The sequence below is a fragment of the Lutjanus erythropterus genome, chromosome 18, assembly GCF_056507025.1.
Source record: "Lutjanus erythropterus isolate fLutEry1 chromosome 18, fLutEry1.hap2, whole genome shotgun sequence".
Classification (NCBI taxonomy): Eukaryota; Metazoa; Chordata; class Actinopteri; order Lutjaniformes; family Lutjanidae; genus Lutjanus; species Lutjanus erythropterus.
The window spans coordinates 28,189,435-28,209,104 of NC_139334.1; the positions used below are offsets into that span (position 1 = coordinate 28,189,435).

General features: G+C 38.8%; 1 protein-coding gene across 1 annotated transcript; it reads left to right on the forward strand.

Annotated features, from left to right (window-relative positions):
* The first annotated feature begins 5,791 nt into the window (after positions 1–5,791).
* LOC146311222 (uncharacterized) lies at positions 5,792–17,834 on the forward strand. The gene is made up of 4 exons (XM_084742766.1): positions 5,792–6,303; positions 7,024–8,199; positions 8,263–8,485; positions 8,738–17,834. The coding sequence occupies exons 1-4, from the start codon at positions 5,917–5,919 to the stop codon at positions 16,873–16,875; spliced, it is 9,924 nt and encodes a 3,307-aa protein (XP_084598892.1). The 5' UTR covers positions 5,792–5,916; the 3' UTR covers positions 16,876–17,834.
* The last annotated feature ends 1,836 nt before the right edge of the window (positions 17,835–19,670 follow it).

Consider the following 19,670-nt stretch of genomic DNA (forward strand, 5'->3'; position numbering starts at 1 on the left):
GTGTGTTTTTTTCTTTTCCTCTCATTCTTAATTGTAAGTGAAGTGTTGTACTTTGATGTGTGTGTGTGTTGTTGTTGTGGCGAGGACAGTTTAATGAAATATCAGGGACCACGATGGAAATAAGCCTCTGCCTTTATTGTGTTATCCCTCGCGATGCCATATATGCTGGTACAGCTTTTACTATTGTATTCGAATTTGTGTTGAATAAACTAAACTAAAGTAAACTAAACTAAATATGTATCTGACACACTGAAATAACAGCTGCAGCCTCCTAAATTTGGCACAGCTTACTTTTCTTGAGCTACTTAATTTGAAGGCCCCTTCAAAGCTATCATATTCATTATGATTACTTCTCTGGGGACCATTAATGTCTGTTCCAGATTTTATGGGAATAAATCAAATTATTGTTGGGATATTTTGCTCTGGACCAAAGTGTTGGACCGACAGACCGGCCAACACTGCCATCCCTGGAAGCACACTACTAATGTGACAATTATTAAATGCCAAACAGCCAAACACCCAGTCAAATGCTGCCTTTGGCACAACAAGGTGTTATCACACTATCTGTGATTCAGTTTTCTCCACACCTTTGTGGTTCATTCTGCAGGCGCAGCTACATGAGTTTTAACATTAAAAGTGTTTTTCAGGTGGCTGAAGAAGAGGAGATGTTGTTTAGGCAGATGAAAAAACTGAAACTGACTCAAATGACATGTTATCTCTCTGAAATGATAACAACAACTGTTAAGAGTAGACCATGTGACTGTTTTTGTGCTGACTGACCTCATGTCCACACAGATATGTGACGAGCCATCTCAGTTCGCAGAGGGAGAGAGACCACGCCCTCAAGGATCGTCCCCTGTCGAGGAGTATCCTGAAACTGAAAAATATACCGACAGTGACAAAGAGGTACAGAGCAACCAACAAACCACACAGACACAACAAACCATGTAACAGACAGAAACCTAATCTCTCACCTCACCTGGGGAAACTTGGTTTCTTTAAAACACGTAATTTAAGGAATCAGTTTATTACAGAGAGCAGCCTTTAACTTGTTTACTTAAATACTTGTAAAGACACGGTCTGTTTGTGACTCAACAGTCTATTTTGTTTGGGCCGTAGACGAATGAAGTTAAAAGAATAAGCTTGTGACCAAGAGAAACAAGGTTGTGTATTTGGCTCATTTAATTTCACAGCATGTTGCATATCAAAGTCTGCTCCACATGAAACTTTTCCACACAAATTCCACTTAAATGTTACAAATTTGGAAAATTAATCATTACTGGAATTATATAACAGACACATTTCATGACCACATTGTAGTCTTAGTCCAAAACTCAGTTTTATTTGATCAGATTTAGAATCAAAATCAGAATGAGGTTTATTGCCAGATGTTCTACTAGTTACATACTTCCTCAAAGGCCTCATGCACGGGGGATAATAAAATTATACATCACACTGTGAAGTCGTAATCACCACGTGTAAATGCTGACACATTCTTGACAAACAGTCCTAAACTACACAATGGTGTTCACAGAGCCATGTCATTATCGTTGGTGCATTGCTGTGTTTGGCTGCCACTTTTCTTTTCTTTTATTTGCAACCTGGAAGTAGCCACATCCTCCTCGGAAACAGTACCACAGTACTGTACTACACAGTGCTTGTTGTTGTCCTTAACCACAAGAGGATATTTTGAATAAGATAATAAGAATAAGTTTCCTCAAATTACTTAATTTCTTACCACAAACTAAGGGAATTATTAAATTATCACAGTCCATCCATTAGTTCTCTTTCCCTCAACACTCTCATTATGAACAGCTTGGGCTTAACAGAAATTTATTTTGATCTTGGACTAATAGATAGATATTTGGATATAACTATGTATACACACACACACACACACACACACACACACACACACACACACACACACACACACACACACACACACGCACACACACACACACACACTTTTTTAATTAGCATTTTACAACAGAGAGACATAACACAGTATAACAAAATGAACAACAAAGAAACAGACTGCCAGCTCAAAAAAGGTACACATATGCATGTCAATTCGTACAATGAGTGCAATGTCCTCAAGTGGATTGAGGGTCAGACACAGAAGTGTGGTTGGGGGCGGATTTAATATTGTCCTTGACATCCGTTGACTAGTGTGAATTTTAGGCAATGAAATTTAATCGTGAGTATTACTAAACTGTAATAATAGTGTGACTTAAGTAAGTATACTGAGTGCACTAATTATCAACTACCACACTCCATGTGTAGGATCAGGCTCCGTATTTGTGTCTAGTCAGAGTGTGGTGTAAAACAGACTCTCTGTATTGTTTACTGTTGCACACTGCAGAGTCAGCTACTCCAATGTATGAATGTACACATATATACAGGGTATACTCTTCCTTCAGTGCAAATACTTCTAAAGCTGGTGATGCAATATCTCTATTTTTTTCTGTTTAAATAAGGCTGAAGCTCTGATTGCAACAATATTCTTTTTGTTTACTTAGAAATGAATTTTTTCTTCTATGTTCCTTTTAGTGTGAAGCAGAGCATGACCCACACCACAAAAGTGGGAGTGGAAAGAAAACTAAAAAGTCTGGGCTTGGGTCCATGTTTGAAAAGCGCTCAACTCCAAAGATGAGTAAACTGAAGGTGAGACATTCCCACCTTCTCCTCTCTGTACTGAATCTGTTAATCCCTTCAGGCTGTGTTGCAGCAGAGAATAGCACAATGAAAGGTAAAATGATTGTATCCCATTTTGATATGTTGACAGGAAATTCCCAGCCCTGAGTCTGGGGTGATTGTGAAAACAGCCAAAGATGGATGTGCAGAGGGTCTCGTTTATACTGGAGGGGGTAAAGATGGGATCTTCATTAAGGAAGTGGTACCAGAATCACCTGCTTCAAAAAGTCTGAAACTGAAAGAAGGTAAACTAGCAGTTGGAAATGAGACACAAATATAGCAATATTTTCTTTGTAATTATAATGAAAACTAAAAATTCTCAAAATGATATAAGTAGTCCATTGGAAAATCCATGGTATTTTTAAATGTTGCATTTTATTTTGCTGTAATGCTATATTTAAAAAATTTAACTAAACTCTATGTTCGTTAAAATAACTCAAAAACTCACATTGAAAACTATAAATAATGTTGGAAATTAAAGCTACTCACACCTTTGTCTATACATATGTAATTTCCTTAAAAACCTTTAAGAGCAGACTAATCATAATGTATACGCTATTTTCATTTTCATGAGAAAATCCTCTTTACTTAAAAATAAACAGTTTCATGGACTGAAAGCCTTCTCATCTAAGTGCTTCTGAAATATTTTGCTCTTGTTTACACAGGTGATCAGATTCTGAGTGCTACAGTGTATTTTGACAACATGTCATACGAGGATGCCATTCAGATTCTGGAGCATGCTCAAGCTTACAAAGTGAAGCTCTGCCTGAAACGCAAACCAGACATCACAGAGACTGAACCAACCATCGAATCTGATGTCATCCCTGTAACTATTTTCAAGTTGTCTGCTCAGACTTTTTGTGATAGGGAGTCTTGGGGCTAAAACTGACATTTCATATTTATGTTGCTCAACAGGAGGAAGAGGTCTACTCTCCAGAGATGAGGCAGCCAGGAAAAACCAAAAGACGTGGCGATGCCCGCATTTCATGGCCAAAGTTTCCTTCCTTTGGTAAAGGACGGAAGTCCCGCTTTACAAGGTCTCACAGTTCCTCAGAGGCTGATGAGCAGAGAAAGCTTGAGCTTAGCCCAACAACAAGTGACACAGAGTCACCTATAAAATCTCAGGATGCTCTCAAAGGCAAGAAGAAGAGTAAAGGAAAGCTTTCTCTTCTAACAAAGAGAGGCCGGATTAGTTCATCTGAGGATCAGGACACAGACACACCAACGACTGGGCAGATTAGTGGCAAAATCCTCCAGACACATGAAACATCAGACATGCTTTCACCTGAGGGCCTTGAAAGCCCCTCAGGAGAAACACCGGAAGTCTATGTCACAGAGGATCTGAAAGTAGCTGAAGACTTAAGACTTGAGCAAAAGGATCAAAAGCTGACTGAACCTCAAACTGTTCAACACAAGGTGGAACTCATCAGCGTAGATAGCACTTTGAAAACAGCAGATCTAACTGTGGCTTTGGCAGATAAAGAAAGCTCCACTGGTATCAAGTCCCCTGATGGCAAGAAAAAGAAGAAAGAACGGTCTGAATTAAAAATGAAAATTTTGGGGAAAGATAAATCACACAAGAAAGATGCAAAAGCAAAATCCTCCCCAAAAAGGCTGAAAACACTTGGGGCAAGTATTGAAATACCAGATCAACCTGAAAAGGAAAAATCTGATGTCATTCCAGGTTTTGAGTCACACACAAAAGTACAGGATGATCAACTAGCGCTTAATGCCAACACTCAAATAACAGTGACAACAGAGAAAGAAATTAAGGTACCAAAGGTAGAACTTGATATACCTGATGTTGAACTTATACGCAAATCCCCACAGAAAGGTGACAAAAAACATAAGAAAGGCAAGGATATTACAGAAAAACAAGAAACAAAGACAGGTCCAACATTCAAAGTGCCTAACATAGACTTGAGTGACATTGCCACTGAGGAAACTGTCCAAAGAATGAATGTAAATGTTGAAGAATACAAAACTGAATTTGAGCATGTTACAACCAAGGGTACAGAAATGAAAGAAGATCCTTATGAGCAACTGTCTAAAAGGACACAGCTTCCCAAACGTGAAGAAATTGAGATTCCAGGTATGGAGGACATGTCTATGAGGATCACAGCCAAAGGACATAAAGAGCCTAAAGCTGGTTTTATGGGAGATTATGAAGAACTTCAAGCTGAAACCGTACAACTGTCAATTGATGTTGACAGCGTGAAAGAGGCAGTCTCAAAATTGCCTGGATATAAGCTGCCTCGGCTTGACACGTCAGGAGTACCTATTCCTGAAGAAATTACTGTGATAGATGCAAATGCACAAAGAATATCAGTGAAAACACCTACTAAAGTTGTAGATACCAAAGCAAAACATGAGGCACACTTCAGTGAATTTGGCATAACTGCCTCTCCAGAAATCTCTAAGACCACAGTCAAACTGCCAAAGATCACGCCTGCTGACTTAACCTCAGAGGAACTTTTGATTGAGACCAAGATAGATTTAAAAACACCCGAAAAGAAATACAAAACTAAGTCAAAACAAAGTGACAAAGGGATTAAAACTGAGCTCTATAAACGAGAAGATATTATAATACCTGGAAAAGAAAGTGCACAAGACGGGGCCATTCTTCTGACACAAGACACAGTGGGCATCAAATCTGAATATGAATCTGCAGCTAAACTTAGCCCAAAGAAATCAGATAAGATATCAAAGAAGGCCAAGATTACAACTCCTAGCTTTGGGATTGCAAAACCAGACATAAAAATCCCTGACATTGGAACTGACTTACTGAAGCAAAAAGGGGATATCGTCAAAGGAGAAAGGACTATACTCATCCAAGAAGAAATACTATCAAAAACTGAAGCAAGGAAAGGCAAGGGGGAGATTGGAGGAGTCATATCTGATGTCCAAATACCTGAAATTGATGGCATTGAATACATTGATTCAGTAGGTAGTTCACCAACCAAAAGGGATGGTGACATTGGTCTCAAAGATTTTGGCATTAATCTTGATGCTGCAAAGACAAATGCTGACATCTCTATTCCAGACATCAGAGATGAAGTAAAAGATGTTAAAGCTGAGGAGCACACAATCAAACTGCCCAAGTTTGGAGCAGATGCTGTGGATATTAGTGTAAATGTGTCTGATGCAGATAAAAGTATAAACATTGACGGGGCAGAGATAAAGACACTTGAAAGAGAGGGAAAGGGGAGCAAGTTTAAAATGCCAAATCTTGACATCTCCATGCCAAAGGTGAAAGGACCTAAAATTGATTTAAGCCTATCAAAAAAAGATGTAGATGTCACACTACCAGAAACTGAGGCTGTGGTCAAGCTCCCAGAAGTTCCTGAGGTTGACATTACTATTCCAGAGCAAAGGCTGGAAGCTGGAAAACCCGAATTGGAAATCAAACCTCTGACAGCAGAAGGTGAACTTGATGGTCAAGGAGACAAGTTCAAAATGCCAAAATTTGGTATCAAAATGCCAAAAATAAAAGGGCCTGAATTGGATTTAAACTTATCAAAGAAAGATGCCAATGTCACACTACCTCATGCTAAAGCTGTAGGGAAACTCCCAGAAGCCCCTGACGTTGACGTTACTCTTGGAAGCGTAGACGTGGCTATTCCACAACAAAAGATGGAGGTCAAAAAACCTGAAGGGGAACTTGATGGGCAAGGAAGCAAGTTTAAGATGCCGAAATTGGGAATCACAATGCCAAAAGTAGAAGGGCCTGAAATAGATTTGAGCTCGTCAAAGAAAGATATAGATGCCACACTCCCAGAGGCTAAAGCAGATGCCAAACTCCCTGATGTTGAACTCAAAGAACCTTCTGCTGGAGTAGAAATTAAAGCACCAGAGATCAAGGTTGTGACAAAGGCTACAGAAGGATCGCCATCAAAATTTAAGTTGCCAACATTCAAATTACCAAAATTTGGAGCAGGTAGTCCAAGTGCCTCTGTAGAAGTGCCAGATATGGACAAAGATGTCAAAATCGATGGAGCTGACATTAAGGTTCCAGAAGAGGTTCTCACAGTTGAGATTGCAGCACCCAGTATTGAAACTGAAGGCCCATCAATACATATGAAAACAACAGGAACTGAACATGAAGGAAAAGGAAGCAAGTTTAAAATGCCAAGTTTTGGTTTTTCTGTGCCTCAAGTCAAACGGCCTGACATTGATTTAAGTTTATCAAAGAAAGATGTAGATGTCACGGCCAATGCTGAGGTCAAACTCCCAGAAGCTCCCAAAATTGATGTACATCTGGGACAAGCAGATGTTTCTCTTCCAGAAGAAAAAATAGAAGTTACAATCCCAGAATTGGAAATGAAGCGTCCACAAAGTGAGGTTGAACTTGACAGCCAAGGAATCAAGTTTAAAATGCCAAAGGTGGGAATGTCAATGCCAAAAGTAAAAGGACCTGAAATTCACTTTGGCTTATCAAAGAAAGATGGAGATGTGACTCTACCAGAAGCCAAAGCTGAAGTAAAAGTACCTGAAGTTGAATTCAAAGAACCCTCTGCTGAGGTGGACATTAAAGCTCCTGAAATAAAAGTTGCTGCAAAAGGTACAGAGGGATCACCATCCAAATTTAAGATGCCGACATTCAAACTTCCAAAATTTGGTGTTGGTACTCCAAGTGTTTCTGTAAAAGTACCTGATGTGGACCATGATGTCAAAATCGATGGAGCTGACATTAAAATTCCTGAAGAGGTTCTCACAGTTGACATTACAGCACCCAATGCTGACATTGGCGGCCCTTCAATTGATATTAAAACTACAGAAACTGAACAGGATGGAAAAGAAAGCAAGTTTAAAATGCCACATCTTGGTTTCTCTATGCCAAAGGTGAAAGGACCTAAAATTGATTTAAGCCTATCAAAGAAAGACATAGATGTCACATTACCAGAGGCTAAAGCTCATGTCACTCTTCCAGAGGTTGACATTTCAATTCCAGAGGCTGAGATGGACATTCCAGAGGCTAAAGCTGAAGTCAAACTTACAGAGACCCCTAAAATTGCCATGGAAATTAAACCACCAGAGTGTGAAGCAGAAATGGATGATCATGGTGGGAAGTTTAAAATACCAAAGTTTGGAATCAAAATGCCAAAAGGAAAAGGGCCTGAATTTGATTTAAGCTTATCAAAGAAAGAAGTGGATGTCAACTTACCAGAGATAAAAGCCGATGTCAAACTCCCAGATGCGCCAAAAATTGATGCCAGTCTTGGAAAAGCAGATGTTTCAATTCCAGAGGCAAAGCTTGAAGTTGAAAAACCTGACCTGGAAATTAAACCATTGCAGACTGAAGTTGATGGACAAGGAAGCAAGTTTAAAATGCCAAAGTTTGGAATGGCAATGCCAAATATAAAAGGACCTGAGTTTCATCTAGGCTTCTCTAAGAAAGATGTAGATGTTACTCTACCGGAAGCCAAAGCAGATGTCAACCTCCCTGATGTTGAACTGAAAGAACCTTCAGCTAAAGTAGAAATTAAAGCTCCCCAATTTGAAGTTTCAATTCCAGAAACAAAGGTGGAACTTAAAAAACCTGAAGTGGAAATCACACCTTTGCAGACTGATGTTGACCTTGAAGGACAAGGAGGCAAATTCAAAATGCCAAAGTTTGGAATTACAATGCCAAAAATAAAAGGGCCTGAAATTGATTTAAGCCTCTCAAAGAAAGATGTAGATGTGACACTACCAGAGGCAAAGGCTGAGGTTGAACTCCCAGAAGCTCCTAAAATTGCTATGGATATGAAAGTACCAGAGACTGAGGCAGAAATTGATGGGAAAGGAAGCAAGTTTAAAGTGCCAAAGTTTGGAATATCATTGCCAAAAGTGCATGGACCTGAAATTGATGTAAGCTTATCAAAGAAAGATGTACATGTCAAATTACCAAAGGCTGAGGTTAAACTCCCAGAAGCCCCTGACATTGATGTAAATCTCGAAAAAGTGGATGTTACAATTCCAGAAGCAAAGATGGAGATTAAAAAACCTGCAGTGGAAATTAAACCCTTGCAGTCTGAGGATGAATTTGACATACAAGGAGGCAAGTTCAAAATGCCAAAAATTGGAATGTCAATGCCAAAAGTACAAGGACCTGAAATTGATTTCAGCCTATCAAAGAAAGATGTAGACGTCACACTACCAGAAGCCAAAGCAGACATCAAACTCCCTGATGTTGAACTGAAAGAACCTTCTGCTAAAGTGGACATTAAGGCTCCTGAGATTGAAGCTCAGTTAGGCAGTGTGAAAGGATCACCATCAAAATTTAAAATGCCAACATTTAAATTTCCCACATTTGGAGGTGGAACACCAAAAGTTAGTGCAGAAGTACCTGATATAGACAAAGAAATCAAAATTGATGGAGCTGATATGCCACACGCAGATGTTGATGTACCAAAAGTAAAAGCAGAGGTCCATCTGCCAGAGGTTGAAGTCAAAGAAATCTCAGGCAGTGTGGCGATAGACCAACAGCCAAGTGTTGAGGTAGATGCAAAAATGAAAAAGCCAAGGTTTTCACTGCCCAAATTTTCTTTTTCAAAACCAAGTGTTAAGGCTCCAGAAGTTGATGTCAGTCTTCCTGATGTGAATGTTGCAATTCCAGAGGGAAAGGTTGAAGTGAAAGGAGGGGAAGTGGATGTGAAACCACCAGAGTGTGAAGCAGAAATTGATGGACAAGGAAGCAAGTTTAAGATGCCAAAGTTTGACATTTCAATGCCAAAAGTAGAAGGGCCTGAAATAGATTTGAGCTTGTCAAAGAAAGATGTAGATATCACACTCCCAGAGGCCAAAGCAGATGTCAAACTCCCTGATGTTGAACTGAAAGAACCTTCTGCTGAAGTAGAAATTAAAGCACCAGAGATCAAGGTTGTGACAAAAGATAAAGAGGGATCGCCATCAAAATTTAAGATGCCAACAATCAAATTACCAAAAATTGGAGTTGGTAGTCCAAGTGCCTCTGTAGAAGTGCCAGATATGGACAAAGATGTCAAAATCGATGGAGCTGACATTAAGGTTCCAGAAGAGGTTCTCACAGTTGAGATTGCAGCACCCAGCATTGAAACTGAAGGCCCATCAATACATATGAAAACTACAGGAATTGAACATGAAGGAAAAGGAAGCAAGTTTAAAATGCCAAGTCTTGGTTTTTCTGTCAAACAACCTGACATTGATTTAAGTGTGTCTAAGAAAGATGTAGATGTGACACTCCCAGAAGCAAAAGCTGATGTCAAACTCCCTGATGTTGAACTAAAAGAATCATCAGCCAAAGTGGAAATTAAAGCTCCTGAAATTGATGTTCAGACAGGTAATGTTGAGGGATCACCATCAAAATTTAAGATGCCAACATTCAAATTACCTAAATTTGGAGCTACTTCTCCACAGGTCAGTGTGGAAGTACCTGATGTGGACAAAGACATTAAAGTGGATGGAAAAGATTTAAAATTACCACAAACAAAAGCTGAAGTCAAACTTCCTGATGTGGAAATCAAAGAGCCTGACGGTGATGCCAAGTTGAAAAAGACAAGGTTTTCGTTTCCCAAATTTTCATTTTCAAAGCAAAGTACAAAAGAGCCTGAAGTTGATGTTAGTGTCCCAGACATTGATGTCTCTCTTCCAGAGGGAAAAGTGGAAGTCAAACAACCAGAGGTGGAGCTTAAGCCACTAGAAGGTGATGTGGAAATTGATGGGAAAGGAAGCAAGTTCAAAATGCCAAAGTTTGACATCTCAATGCCAAAAGTAAAAGGGCCTGAAATAGATTTGAGCTTATCGAAGAAAGATGTAGATGTCACTCTACCGGAAGCCAAAGCAGATGTCAACCTCCCTGATGTTGAACTGAAAGAACCTTCAGCTAAAGTAGAAATTAAAGCTCCCCAATTTGAAGTTGTAGCTACAGGTACAGAGGGATCGCCTTCAAAATTTAAAATGCCAAATTTCGGTGTCTCTATGCCTAAAGTCAAAGGGCCTGATATACATTTAAGCTTATCAAAGAAAGATGCAGACATAACATTACCAGGGACTGAAACTGAGGTCAAACTCCCAGGAGCACCTAAAATTGAAGCCAGTCTTGGAAAAGCTGAAGTTTCAATTCCAGAAGCAAAGGTGGAACTTAAAAAACCTGAAGTGGAAATCACACCTTTGCAGACTGATGTTGACCTTGAAGGACAAGGAGGCAAATTCAAAATGCCAAAGTTTGGAATATCATTGCCAAAAGTGCATGGACCTGAAATTGATGTAAGCTTATCAAAGAAAGATGTACATGTCAAATTACCAAAGGCTGAGGTTAAACTCCCAGAAGACCCTGACATTAATGTCAATCTCGAAAAAGTGGATGTTACAATTCCAGAAGCAAAGATGGAGATTAAAAAATCTGCAGTGGAAATTAAACCCTTGCAGTCTGAGGGTGAACTTGACATACAAGGAGGCAAGTTCAAAATGCCAAAAATTGCAATGTCAATGCCAAAAGTACAAGGACCTGAAATTGATTTCAGCCTATCAAAGAAAGATGTAGACGTCACACTACCAGAAGCCAAAGCAGACGTCAAACTCCCTGATGTTGAACTGAAAGAACCTTCTGCTAAAGTGGACATTAAGGCTCCTGAGATTGAGGCTCAGTTAGGCAGTGTGACAGGATCACCATCAAAATTTAAAATGCCAGCATTTAAATTTCCCACATTTGGAGGTGGAACTCCAAAAGTTAGTGCAGAAGTACCTGATATAGACAAAGAAATCAAAATTGATGGAGCTGATATGCCACACGCAGATGTTGATGTACCAAAAATAAAAGCAGAGGTCCATCTGCCAGAGGTTGAAGTCAAAGAAATCTCAGGCAGTGTGGCGATAGACCAACAGCCAAGTGTTGAGGTAGATGCAAAAATGAAAAAGCCAAGGTTTTCACTGCCCAAATTTTCTTTTTCAAAACCAAGTGTTAAGGCTCCAGAAGTTGATGTCAGTCTTCCTGATGTGAATGTTGCAATTCCAGAGGGAAAGGTTGAAGTGAAAGGAGGGGAAGTGGATGTGAAACCACCAGAGTGTGAAGCAGAAATTGATGGGCAAGGAAGCAAGTTTAAGATGCCAAAGTTTGACATTTCAATGCCAAAAGTAAAAGGGCCTGAAATAGATTTGAGCTTGTCTAAGAAAGATGTAGATATCACACTCCCAGAGGCCAAAGCAGATGTCAAACTCCCTGATGTTGAACTGAAAGAACCTTCTGCTGAAGTAGAAATTAAAGCACCAGAGATCAAGGTTGTGACAAAAGATAAAGAGGGATCGCCATCAAAATTTAAGATGCCAACATTCAAACTACCAAAATTTGGAGTTGGTAGTCCAAGTGCCTCTGTAGAAGTGCCAGATATGGACAAAGATGTCAAAATCGATGGAGCTGACATTAAGGTTCCAGAAGAGGTTCTCACAGTTGAGATTGCAGCACCCAGCATTGAAACTGAAGGCCCATCAATACATATGAAAACTACAGGAATTGAACATGAAGGAAAAGGAAGCAAGTTTAAAATGCCAAGTCTTGGTTTTTCTGTCAAACAACCTGACATTGATTTAAGTGTGTCTAAGAAAGATGTAGATGTGACACTCCCAGAAGCAAAAGCTGATGTCAAACTCCCTGATGTTGAACTAAAAGAATCATCAGCCAAAGTGGAAATTAAAGCTCCTGAAATTGATGTTCAGACAGGTAATGTTGAGGGATCACCATCAAAATTTAAGATGCCAACATTCAAATTACCTAAATTTGGAGCTACTACTCCACAGGTCAGTGTGGAAGTACCTGATGTGGACAAAGACATTAAAGTGGATGGAAAAGATTTAAAATTACCACAAACAAAAGCTGAAGTCAAACTTCCTGATGTGGAAATCAAAGAGCCTGACGGTGATGCCAAGTTGAAAAAGACAAGGTTTTCGTTTCCCAAATTTTCATTTTCAAAGCCAGGTATAAATGAGCCTGAAGTTGACGTCAGTGTCCCAGATGTTGATGTCTCTCTTCCAGAGGGAAAAGTGGAAGTCAAACAACCAGAGGTGGAGCTTAAGCCACTAGAAGGCAATGTGGAAATAGATGGGCAGGGAAGCAAATTTAAAATGCCCAAGTTTGGCATTTCAATGCCCAAAGTAAAAGGGCCTGAAATCGATTTGAGCTTATCGAAGAAAGACACAGATGTCACACTCCCAGAAGCTAAAGCTGAAATCAAAGTTCCTGATGTTAAAATAAAACAGCCCTCTGCTAAGGTGGAAGTTAAAGCTCCAGAGACTGAAAGTCAAAAAGGTAATGTTGAAGGATCACCATCAAAACTTAAAATGCCAACATTCACATTACCCAAATTTGGAGCTTCTACTCCAAAGGACAGTGTGGAAGTACCTGATGTGGAAAAAGACATTAAAATCAAAGGAGCAGCAGCAAGCATTGACACTAAAGGCCCATCTGTAGATGTGAAAGCTAAAGGAGGTGAAGTTGAAGGATCAGGAAGCATATTTAAAATGCCAAAGTTTGGCATTTCAATGCCCAAAGTTAAAGGGCCTGAAGTTGATTTAAGCTTGTCAAAGAAAGATGCAAATGTCACACTCCCAGAAGCTAAAGCTGAAATCAAAGTTCCCGATGTTAAAACAAAACAATCCTCTGCTAAGGTGGAAATTAAAGCTCCAGAGATTGAAGGACAAAAAGGTAATGTTGAAGGATCACCATCAAAACTTAAAATGCCAACATTCACATTACCCAAATTTGGAGCTTCTACTCCAAAGGACAGTGTGGAAGTACCTGATGTGGAAAAAGACATTAAAATCAAAGGAGCAGCAGCAAGCATTGACACTAAAGGTCCATCTGTAGATGTGAAAGCTAAAGGAGGTGAAGTTGAAGGATCAGGAAGCATATTTAAAATGCCAAAGTTTGGCATTTCAATGCCCAAAGTTAAAGGGCCTGAAGTTGATTTAAGCTTGTCAAAGAAAGATGCAAATGTCACACTCCCAGAAGCTAAAGCTGAAATCAAAGTTCCCGATGTTAAAATAAAACAACCCTCTGCTAAGGTGGAAGTTAAAGCTCCAGAGATTGAAGGACAAAAAGGTAATGTTGAAGGATCACCATCAAAACTTAAAATGCCAACATTCACATTACCCAAATTTGGAGCTTCTACTCCAAAGGACAGTGTGGAAGTACCTGATGTGGAAAAAGACATTAAAATCAAAGGAGCAGCAGCAAGCATTGACACTAAAGGCCCATCTGTAGATGTGAAAGCTAAAGGAGGTGAAGTTGAAGGATCAGGAAGCATATTTAAAATGCCAAAGTTTGGCATTTCAATGCCCAAAGTTAAAGGGCCTGAAGTTGATTTAAGCTTGTCAAAGAAAGATGTAGATGTCACGCTCCCAGAAGCTAAAGCCGAAATCAAACTTCCTGATGTTAAAACAAAACAATCCTCTGCTAAGGTGGAAATTAAAGCTCCAGAGATTGAAAGTCAAAAAGGTAATGTTGAAGGATCACCATCAAAACTTAAAATGCCAACATTCACATTACCCAAATTTGGAGCTTCTACTCCAAAGGTCAGCGTGGAAGTACCTGAGGTAGAAAAAGACATTAAAATCAAAGGAGCTGCAGCGAGCATTGATACTGAAGGCCCATCTGTAGATCTGAAAGCTAAAGGAGGTGAAGTTGAAGGATCAGGAAGCATATTTAAAATGCCAAAGTTTGGCATTTCAATGCCCAAAGTTAAAGGGCCTGAAGTTGATTTAAGTTTGTCAAAGAAAGACGCAGATGTCACACTCCCAGAAGCCAAAGCCGAAATCAAACAACCCTCTGCTAAGGTGGAAATTAAAGCTCCTGAGATGGAAGCTCAAACGGGTAATGTTGAAGGATCACCATCAAAACTTAAAATGCCATCATTCACATTACCCACATTTGGAGTTTCTGCCCCGAAGGTCAGTGTGGAAGTACCTGAGGTGGACAAAGGCATTAAACTCAAAGGAGCAAAGCTGGAAGTATCTAAAGTGGGAGCTAAAGTGGATGTCACAGCACCCAGCACTGGCACAGAAGGTCTATCTGTAGACGTGAAAGCTAAAGGAGGTGAAGTTGAAGGATCAGGTAGCAAATTTAAAATGCCAAATTTGGGCATCTCAGTGCCTAAAGTTAAAGGACCTGAAATTGATTTAAGTTTATCAAAGAAAGATGGTGATGTCACAATACCAGAAGCTAAAGCTGAGGTCAAACTGCCCAGTGTCCAAGTCAAAGAACCTGAAGGTGCCATTTCAGTACCGGATGCACCTACAGTTGAGGCTGGAGTGAAACGACCAAGCTGGACATTTCCTAAATTTTCATTTTCAAAGACAAGTGGTAAAGCCCCTGATGTTGATACAAGCCTTGAAACACCTAAAGTTGATGTTACATTACCAGAGGCCAAAGCCGAAATCTCTCTACAAGATGTTAAAGTTCAAGAAGCTCCAGGGGCCATTTCAATGGAAGAGCCACCTGCTGTAGAACTTGATGCAAACTTGAAAAAATCTAAATTTTCACTATTTTCTTTTTCAAAATCAAGTGCTAAAACACCTGAAGTCAGTGCTGAGCTTCCACATGTTGATGCTTCTCTTCCAGAGGGAGAAGTGAAAGTAAAGAAACCTGAAATGGAAGTTAAAGCTCCTGAACTTGGAGCTGAACATGATGGACAAGGAGGCAAATTTAAATTGCCAAAGTTCGGTATCACACTACCAAAAGCAGAAGATTCAAAAGCATCACAGAAAGTAGACATCACACTGCCAGAAGTTAAGGCAGAGATCAAACTCCCTGAAGTAAAATTGTCACCCAGTGTGGAAATTAAAGCATCCGAGGTCGAAGCTAAGTCAAAAGATGTTGGAGGATTGCCATTAAAAGTTAAAACGCCAACAATGAAAATGCCAAAATTTGATGCCACAGTAGAAGCACCTGATGCAGCCAAAGTAGCTGAAACTGATGGAGCTAAATGTAAAGAGGATGCTACTGTAAACATCAAAGGTCCAGGTGCTGATATTAAAATGGATGTGTCCAGGGCAGCCATAACAGATGCTGAAACACCAAAGACTGAAACTGACAGTGCAGGACTTGGCTCTCCAAGTAAATTCAAACTGCCGTTATTTAAAATGCCAAAGCTGAGTTTCTCAAAATCCAAACCAGAAGACGAACATGTCCCTGATGAGACTGAATGCAAAGAAGAACAGCTGACAATGGAAGTTGAGCCGAAAGGAGAAAGTAAATCACCAAAAGTTACTTTGACAACATTTGGTGAAATCCTCAAGAATATTGATGTTGAATTTGATGTTCCAAAAACAGAAAAAGAGGAAGAAAACCTTGAGACCTCAAAAGAAGCAAAGGAAACAGAAAAACCCAGTGAAAAGCCGTTAGAGCCAAAGGAAAAGGAAACAGAAACCAAGCAAGAGACTACCAAAACTCCTGAGAGGACAGGTTGGTTTAAATTCCCCAGGTTTGGACTGTCCTCCCCATCAGAACCTGCCAAGATTACTGAAAAAGATGAGAACAAGGATGCAAAGAGCCCAGTAGGGGGAACAGTGGATGATGAACTAAGCCCCACCTGTTCTGTCCAGTCATCAGACGCTTTTGCTGATATTAGCTCTGCAATGACAAGTGAGCATGCTGGCCTGTCCTTGTCGTCTCCAACCAAGGTAACTGTCAAATACTCTGATCCCAGCACTGTGACAGGGCTTGGAGAGACGCACAGTAACATCATTACTTCCACCACAAGGACTGAGATGATTTCGGTTGAGCCCAACTTGCCTGAGAAAATCACAATTCTGTCATCTGGAGTTTCATCTTCATCGGAAGACACGCTCAGACTGGAATCTGGAAAAATACATGTCATTACATCAAATATACAAGCAACCCCAGACACACAGCATGCCAAGGTACTCACTGCTGTTCAAGTCCAATCATCTAGAGGCCCTCCCCTAAAATCAGAGACTAATGAAGCTGCATCGTGGACTGTTGAAGACTCACAAAGTGGCAAGACAACAGTCTTCGAGAGGCATTTAGTTAGGGAAACATCAACAGAAAGAAGTGAAGGCAAAGACACAATTGTTATAACCAAAAAAATTACACATATAGTTGAGTCCTCTGAGCCCATCTCAGGTGAGACCGCCTCATCCATTCAACGACTGAGAGACACTGTGCACTCTGAGAAGATGAAGTTCTTTGACGGCGATGAAGAGTGAAATAACTTGATCTAAAATATGCCTGAAGATACAACCTCTCATTGCTCAGCCACAGGGGCTGGTGGCTTCTGAAATGCATTGCCCAGAAGTCATGTGACAGAGATACAGAGATGTGAGATAGAAAACAGGTTGACAACTGGAAAAGATTGTTAGCTAGGTTAACTCACCAGTTACAGGGAAGATTTTGTCAGTGTTAACATGTGTTAACTTCAATCTCTGGTTGCATGCTGTTGACCTGTGAAGAGATGGATTAATGTATTTTAAACTGACAATGTTATTAAGTTGTTAATAAGCTGTGTAACTGAGTGCCCTTACTGCAAATTATGACAGGGCTTCACCAAATATATTTGCTTATTATGGTACAAAACTAAAGTAAGCCATGCCTTTTGCTTATCAAAACTTATAATATCTTTGTCGTTTGATAGTTTTTAATGTACAACACTGAACTTACTTGTGCTCTTAACTGTCGGATGATAATCACCAGTGCGTTTGATTTTAGAAACAGTTCATCTGAACAAAACTGTAGCAAAAATCGATCAATGTTACAGACATTCCAAAATATGTTTACAATAATTTCACTGTAAAGTTGAAAGTAGAGGACAGCTAACATACTATAGTGCAGTATATGACAGAATAATATGTACATGTATCATCAAGATATACCTGCTGCTGTAGCTAAAATGTATAGAAATAATAGCAATGCAAAGCTGAAATGAAATGCTTAGAATCAAACACAGCTAGTGCACTGCTGCAACTATATTTTTTATTAATATTTTGCTTAGAACCTAATTTGCTACAGTAAAAATATTAAACGTGTTCTCTTTCAATATCACTGTACAAAATGGGAATATTAAATTGCTGTGTAAATAGCTTTTAATGATCTCTGGAGTTTTATTTGATTACTGCTCCTCTTTGAAATCTAACTTGACATGTTTGCAAAGTTATACACAATAAATAAATAAATAAATAAATATTATTATATGCAAACCTGTGGCTGAAGCCAGTGATGAGAGTTGTTTTCTGTAATCCAGGTCAATGTGTTTCAAACCTGTCTGGCTTGTGGCCTAACAGTGCCTTTCCTGTTTCTTCTGTTTCTTTTGATTTACTGAAATAGATCAAATTTAGAGCAATTTTAGTTCTCAAAATTTAAAATGAATACACTTCCGTGCTATCAAATTTGTCAAAGTGGGCTAAATTAGTATTAGAAAATTCTTTCTTAAATATATAATGCTGAGAGGCAGAGGTGGGAAGCAATAAAGGACAAATACTAGCATTACTATACCTAAGATTAGTTTTCATGTATCTGTACTTTACTTGAGGATTTCTTTTTTCTGACAGCCTTTTACTTGTACTTCCTACATTTTGACACAAATATTTGTACGCCTCACATTTTCAAAACAGGCTCATTACTTTAGTTTTGATGAATCTAAAAGGAATTATTATTTTTATTTTGCATTTTGTGCGCCACCTTCCCAACATTAAGACTGATATCAATATATATGGATGGGACAATAACACATAGAAAAGATGACTCCTTGGCGTGTGCATCAGTGGATATTATACACAAGAAAAATGACATGATGAAAACAACCTCAAAGATGTAACAAGACTAAAGACACAAGAGGGAGACTCAACAGTGGACAAAAGGTGAGGTTCAGTCAAGTTTGCACAGAAGCCCGTAGAAATGTCTTACTTTATGCTTTTATAATTTGAGTAGATTTCAACACCTGCATTTTTTTCCACTTTTATTTGAGTAAAGAAATTGAATCAGTACTTCTACCTTTACTAGAGTCCTTTTGACACTAGTATCTGTACTTCTACTTGGTTAAGAACATGTGTACTTTTACCACCTCTAGTGAGAGGCTTAATATTTTTCTGACTTCTGTACATTTACTCAAGTACTTAAGTACAATTTTGAGGTGCTTGTACTTTAGTATTTCCATCTTTCTGCATCTACTTCACTAAATTTATTTGATAACGTAAGATACCCTAGTTACTTTACAAATTTTGCAAACCAAATAAACAATGATGTTTTCTTATAGGTTAAGATAAAAAAAATTTGTCGCTCCCGGTGAGAAATTCACATCCCACCCAGCAGTATATACTGTTAAGTAATTAAAATAAGTGATGAACACATTATAACATATATATATCATAAACACCATGAACACATTATGGTATATAATATAAATTAGGGCGAAATTGACTGAAATTGCAATTGCAATATGTGATACTATTAAAATATTGATGTGATATTTATTGAGATCTTCTTTTCTCAATTAATCGATTAATAATTATTTGCCTATAAAATGTCAGAAAATAGTGAAAAATGTTCATCAGTGTTTCCAAAAAAACCCATAACATCCATAAATGTCTTGTTTTGCCCACAATCCATATATTCAGTTTACTGTCAGGAAGGAGTGAACAAAATAAACATATTACATTAAGAAGTTGGAATCAGAGAATTTTGACTTTTTTTCTTATAAAAAAATTACTCAAAGCAATTAATCAATTCAATAATCGATTAATCGGTGCAGTTCTACATTATATAATACATTTTATTTGAAACGGTCCATTCTGGATAATGATTACTTTTACTTTTGGTATTTTAGGTCAAGTTTAATGTGAATACTTTTGTATCTTTACATAAATAAGATTTTGAATGCAGGACTTTTACTTGTAACAGATTATTTCTATTTCATAGTACTTCTACTTGAGTCAAAGAGCTTTTCCACCATTGATTAAAACTACATTACTCAGCTTAGTAATATCTGTCATATAAGGCATGAATACAT

Bases quoted from the DNA above. Each gene is read 5' to 3' on its own strand.
- LOC146311222 (XM_084742766.1), top strand. From the start codon at position 5,917: ATGCCAAATCTTGACATCTCCATGCCAAAGGTGAAAGGACCTAAAATT. The intron at 6,304-7,023 runs GTAGACGTGGCT...TTGGAAATGAAG, and splicing joins TTGACGTTACTCTTGGAAGC to CGTCCACAAAGTGAGGTTGA. The intron at 8,486-8,737 runs GCAAGTTTAAAG...ACATACAAGGAG, and splicing joins AGAAATTGATGGGAAAGGAA to GCAAGTTCAAAATGCCAAAA.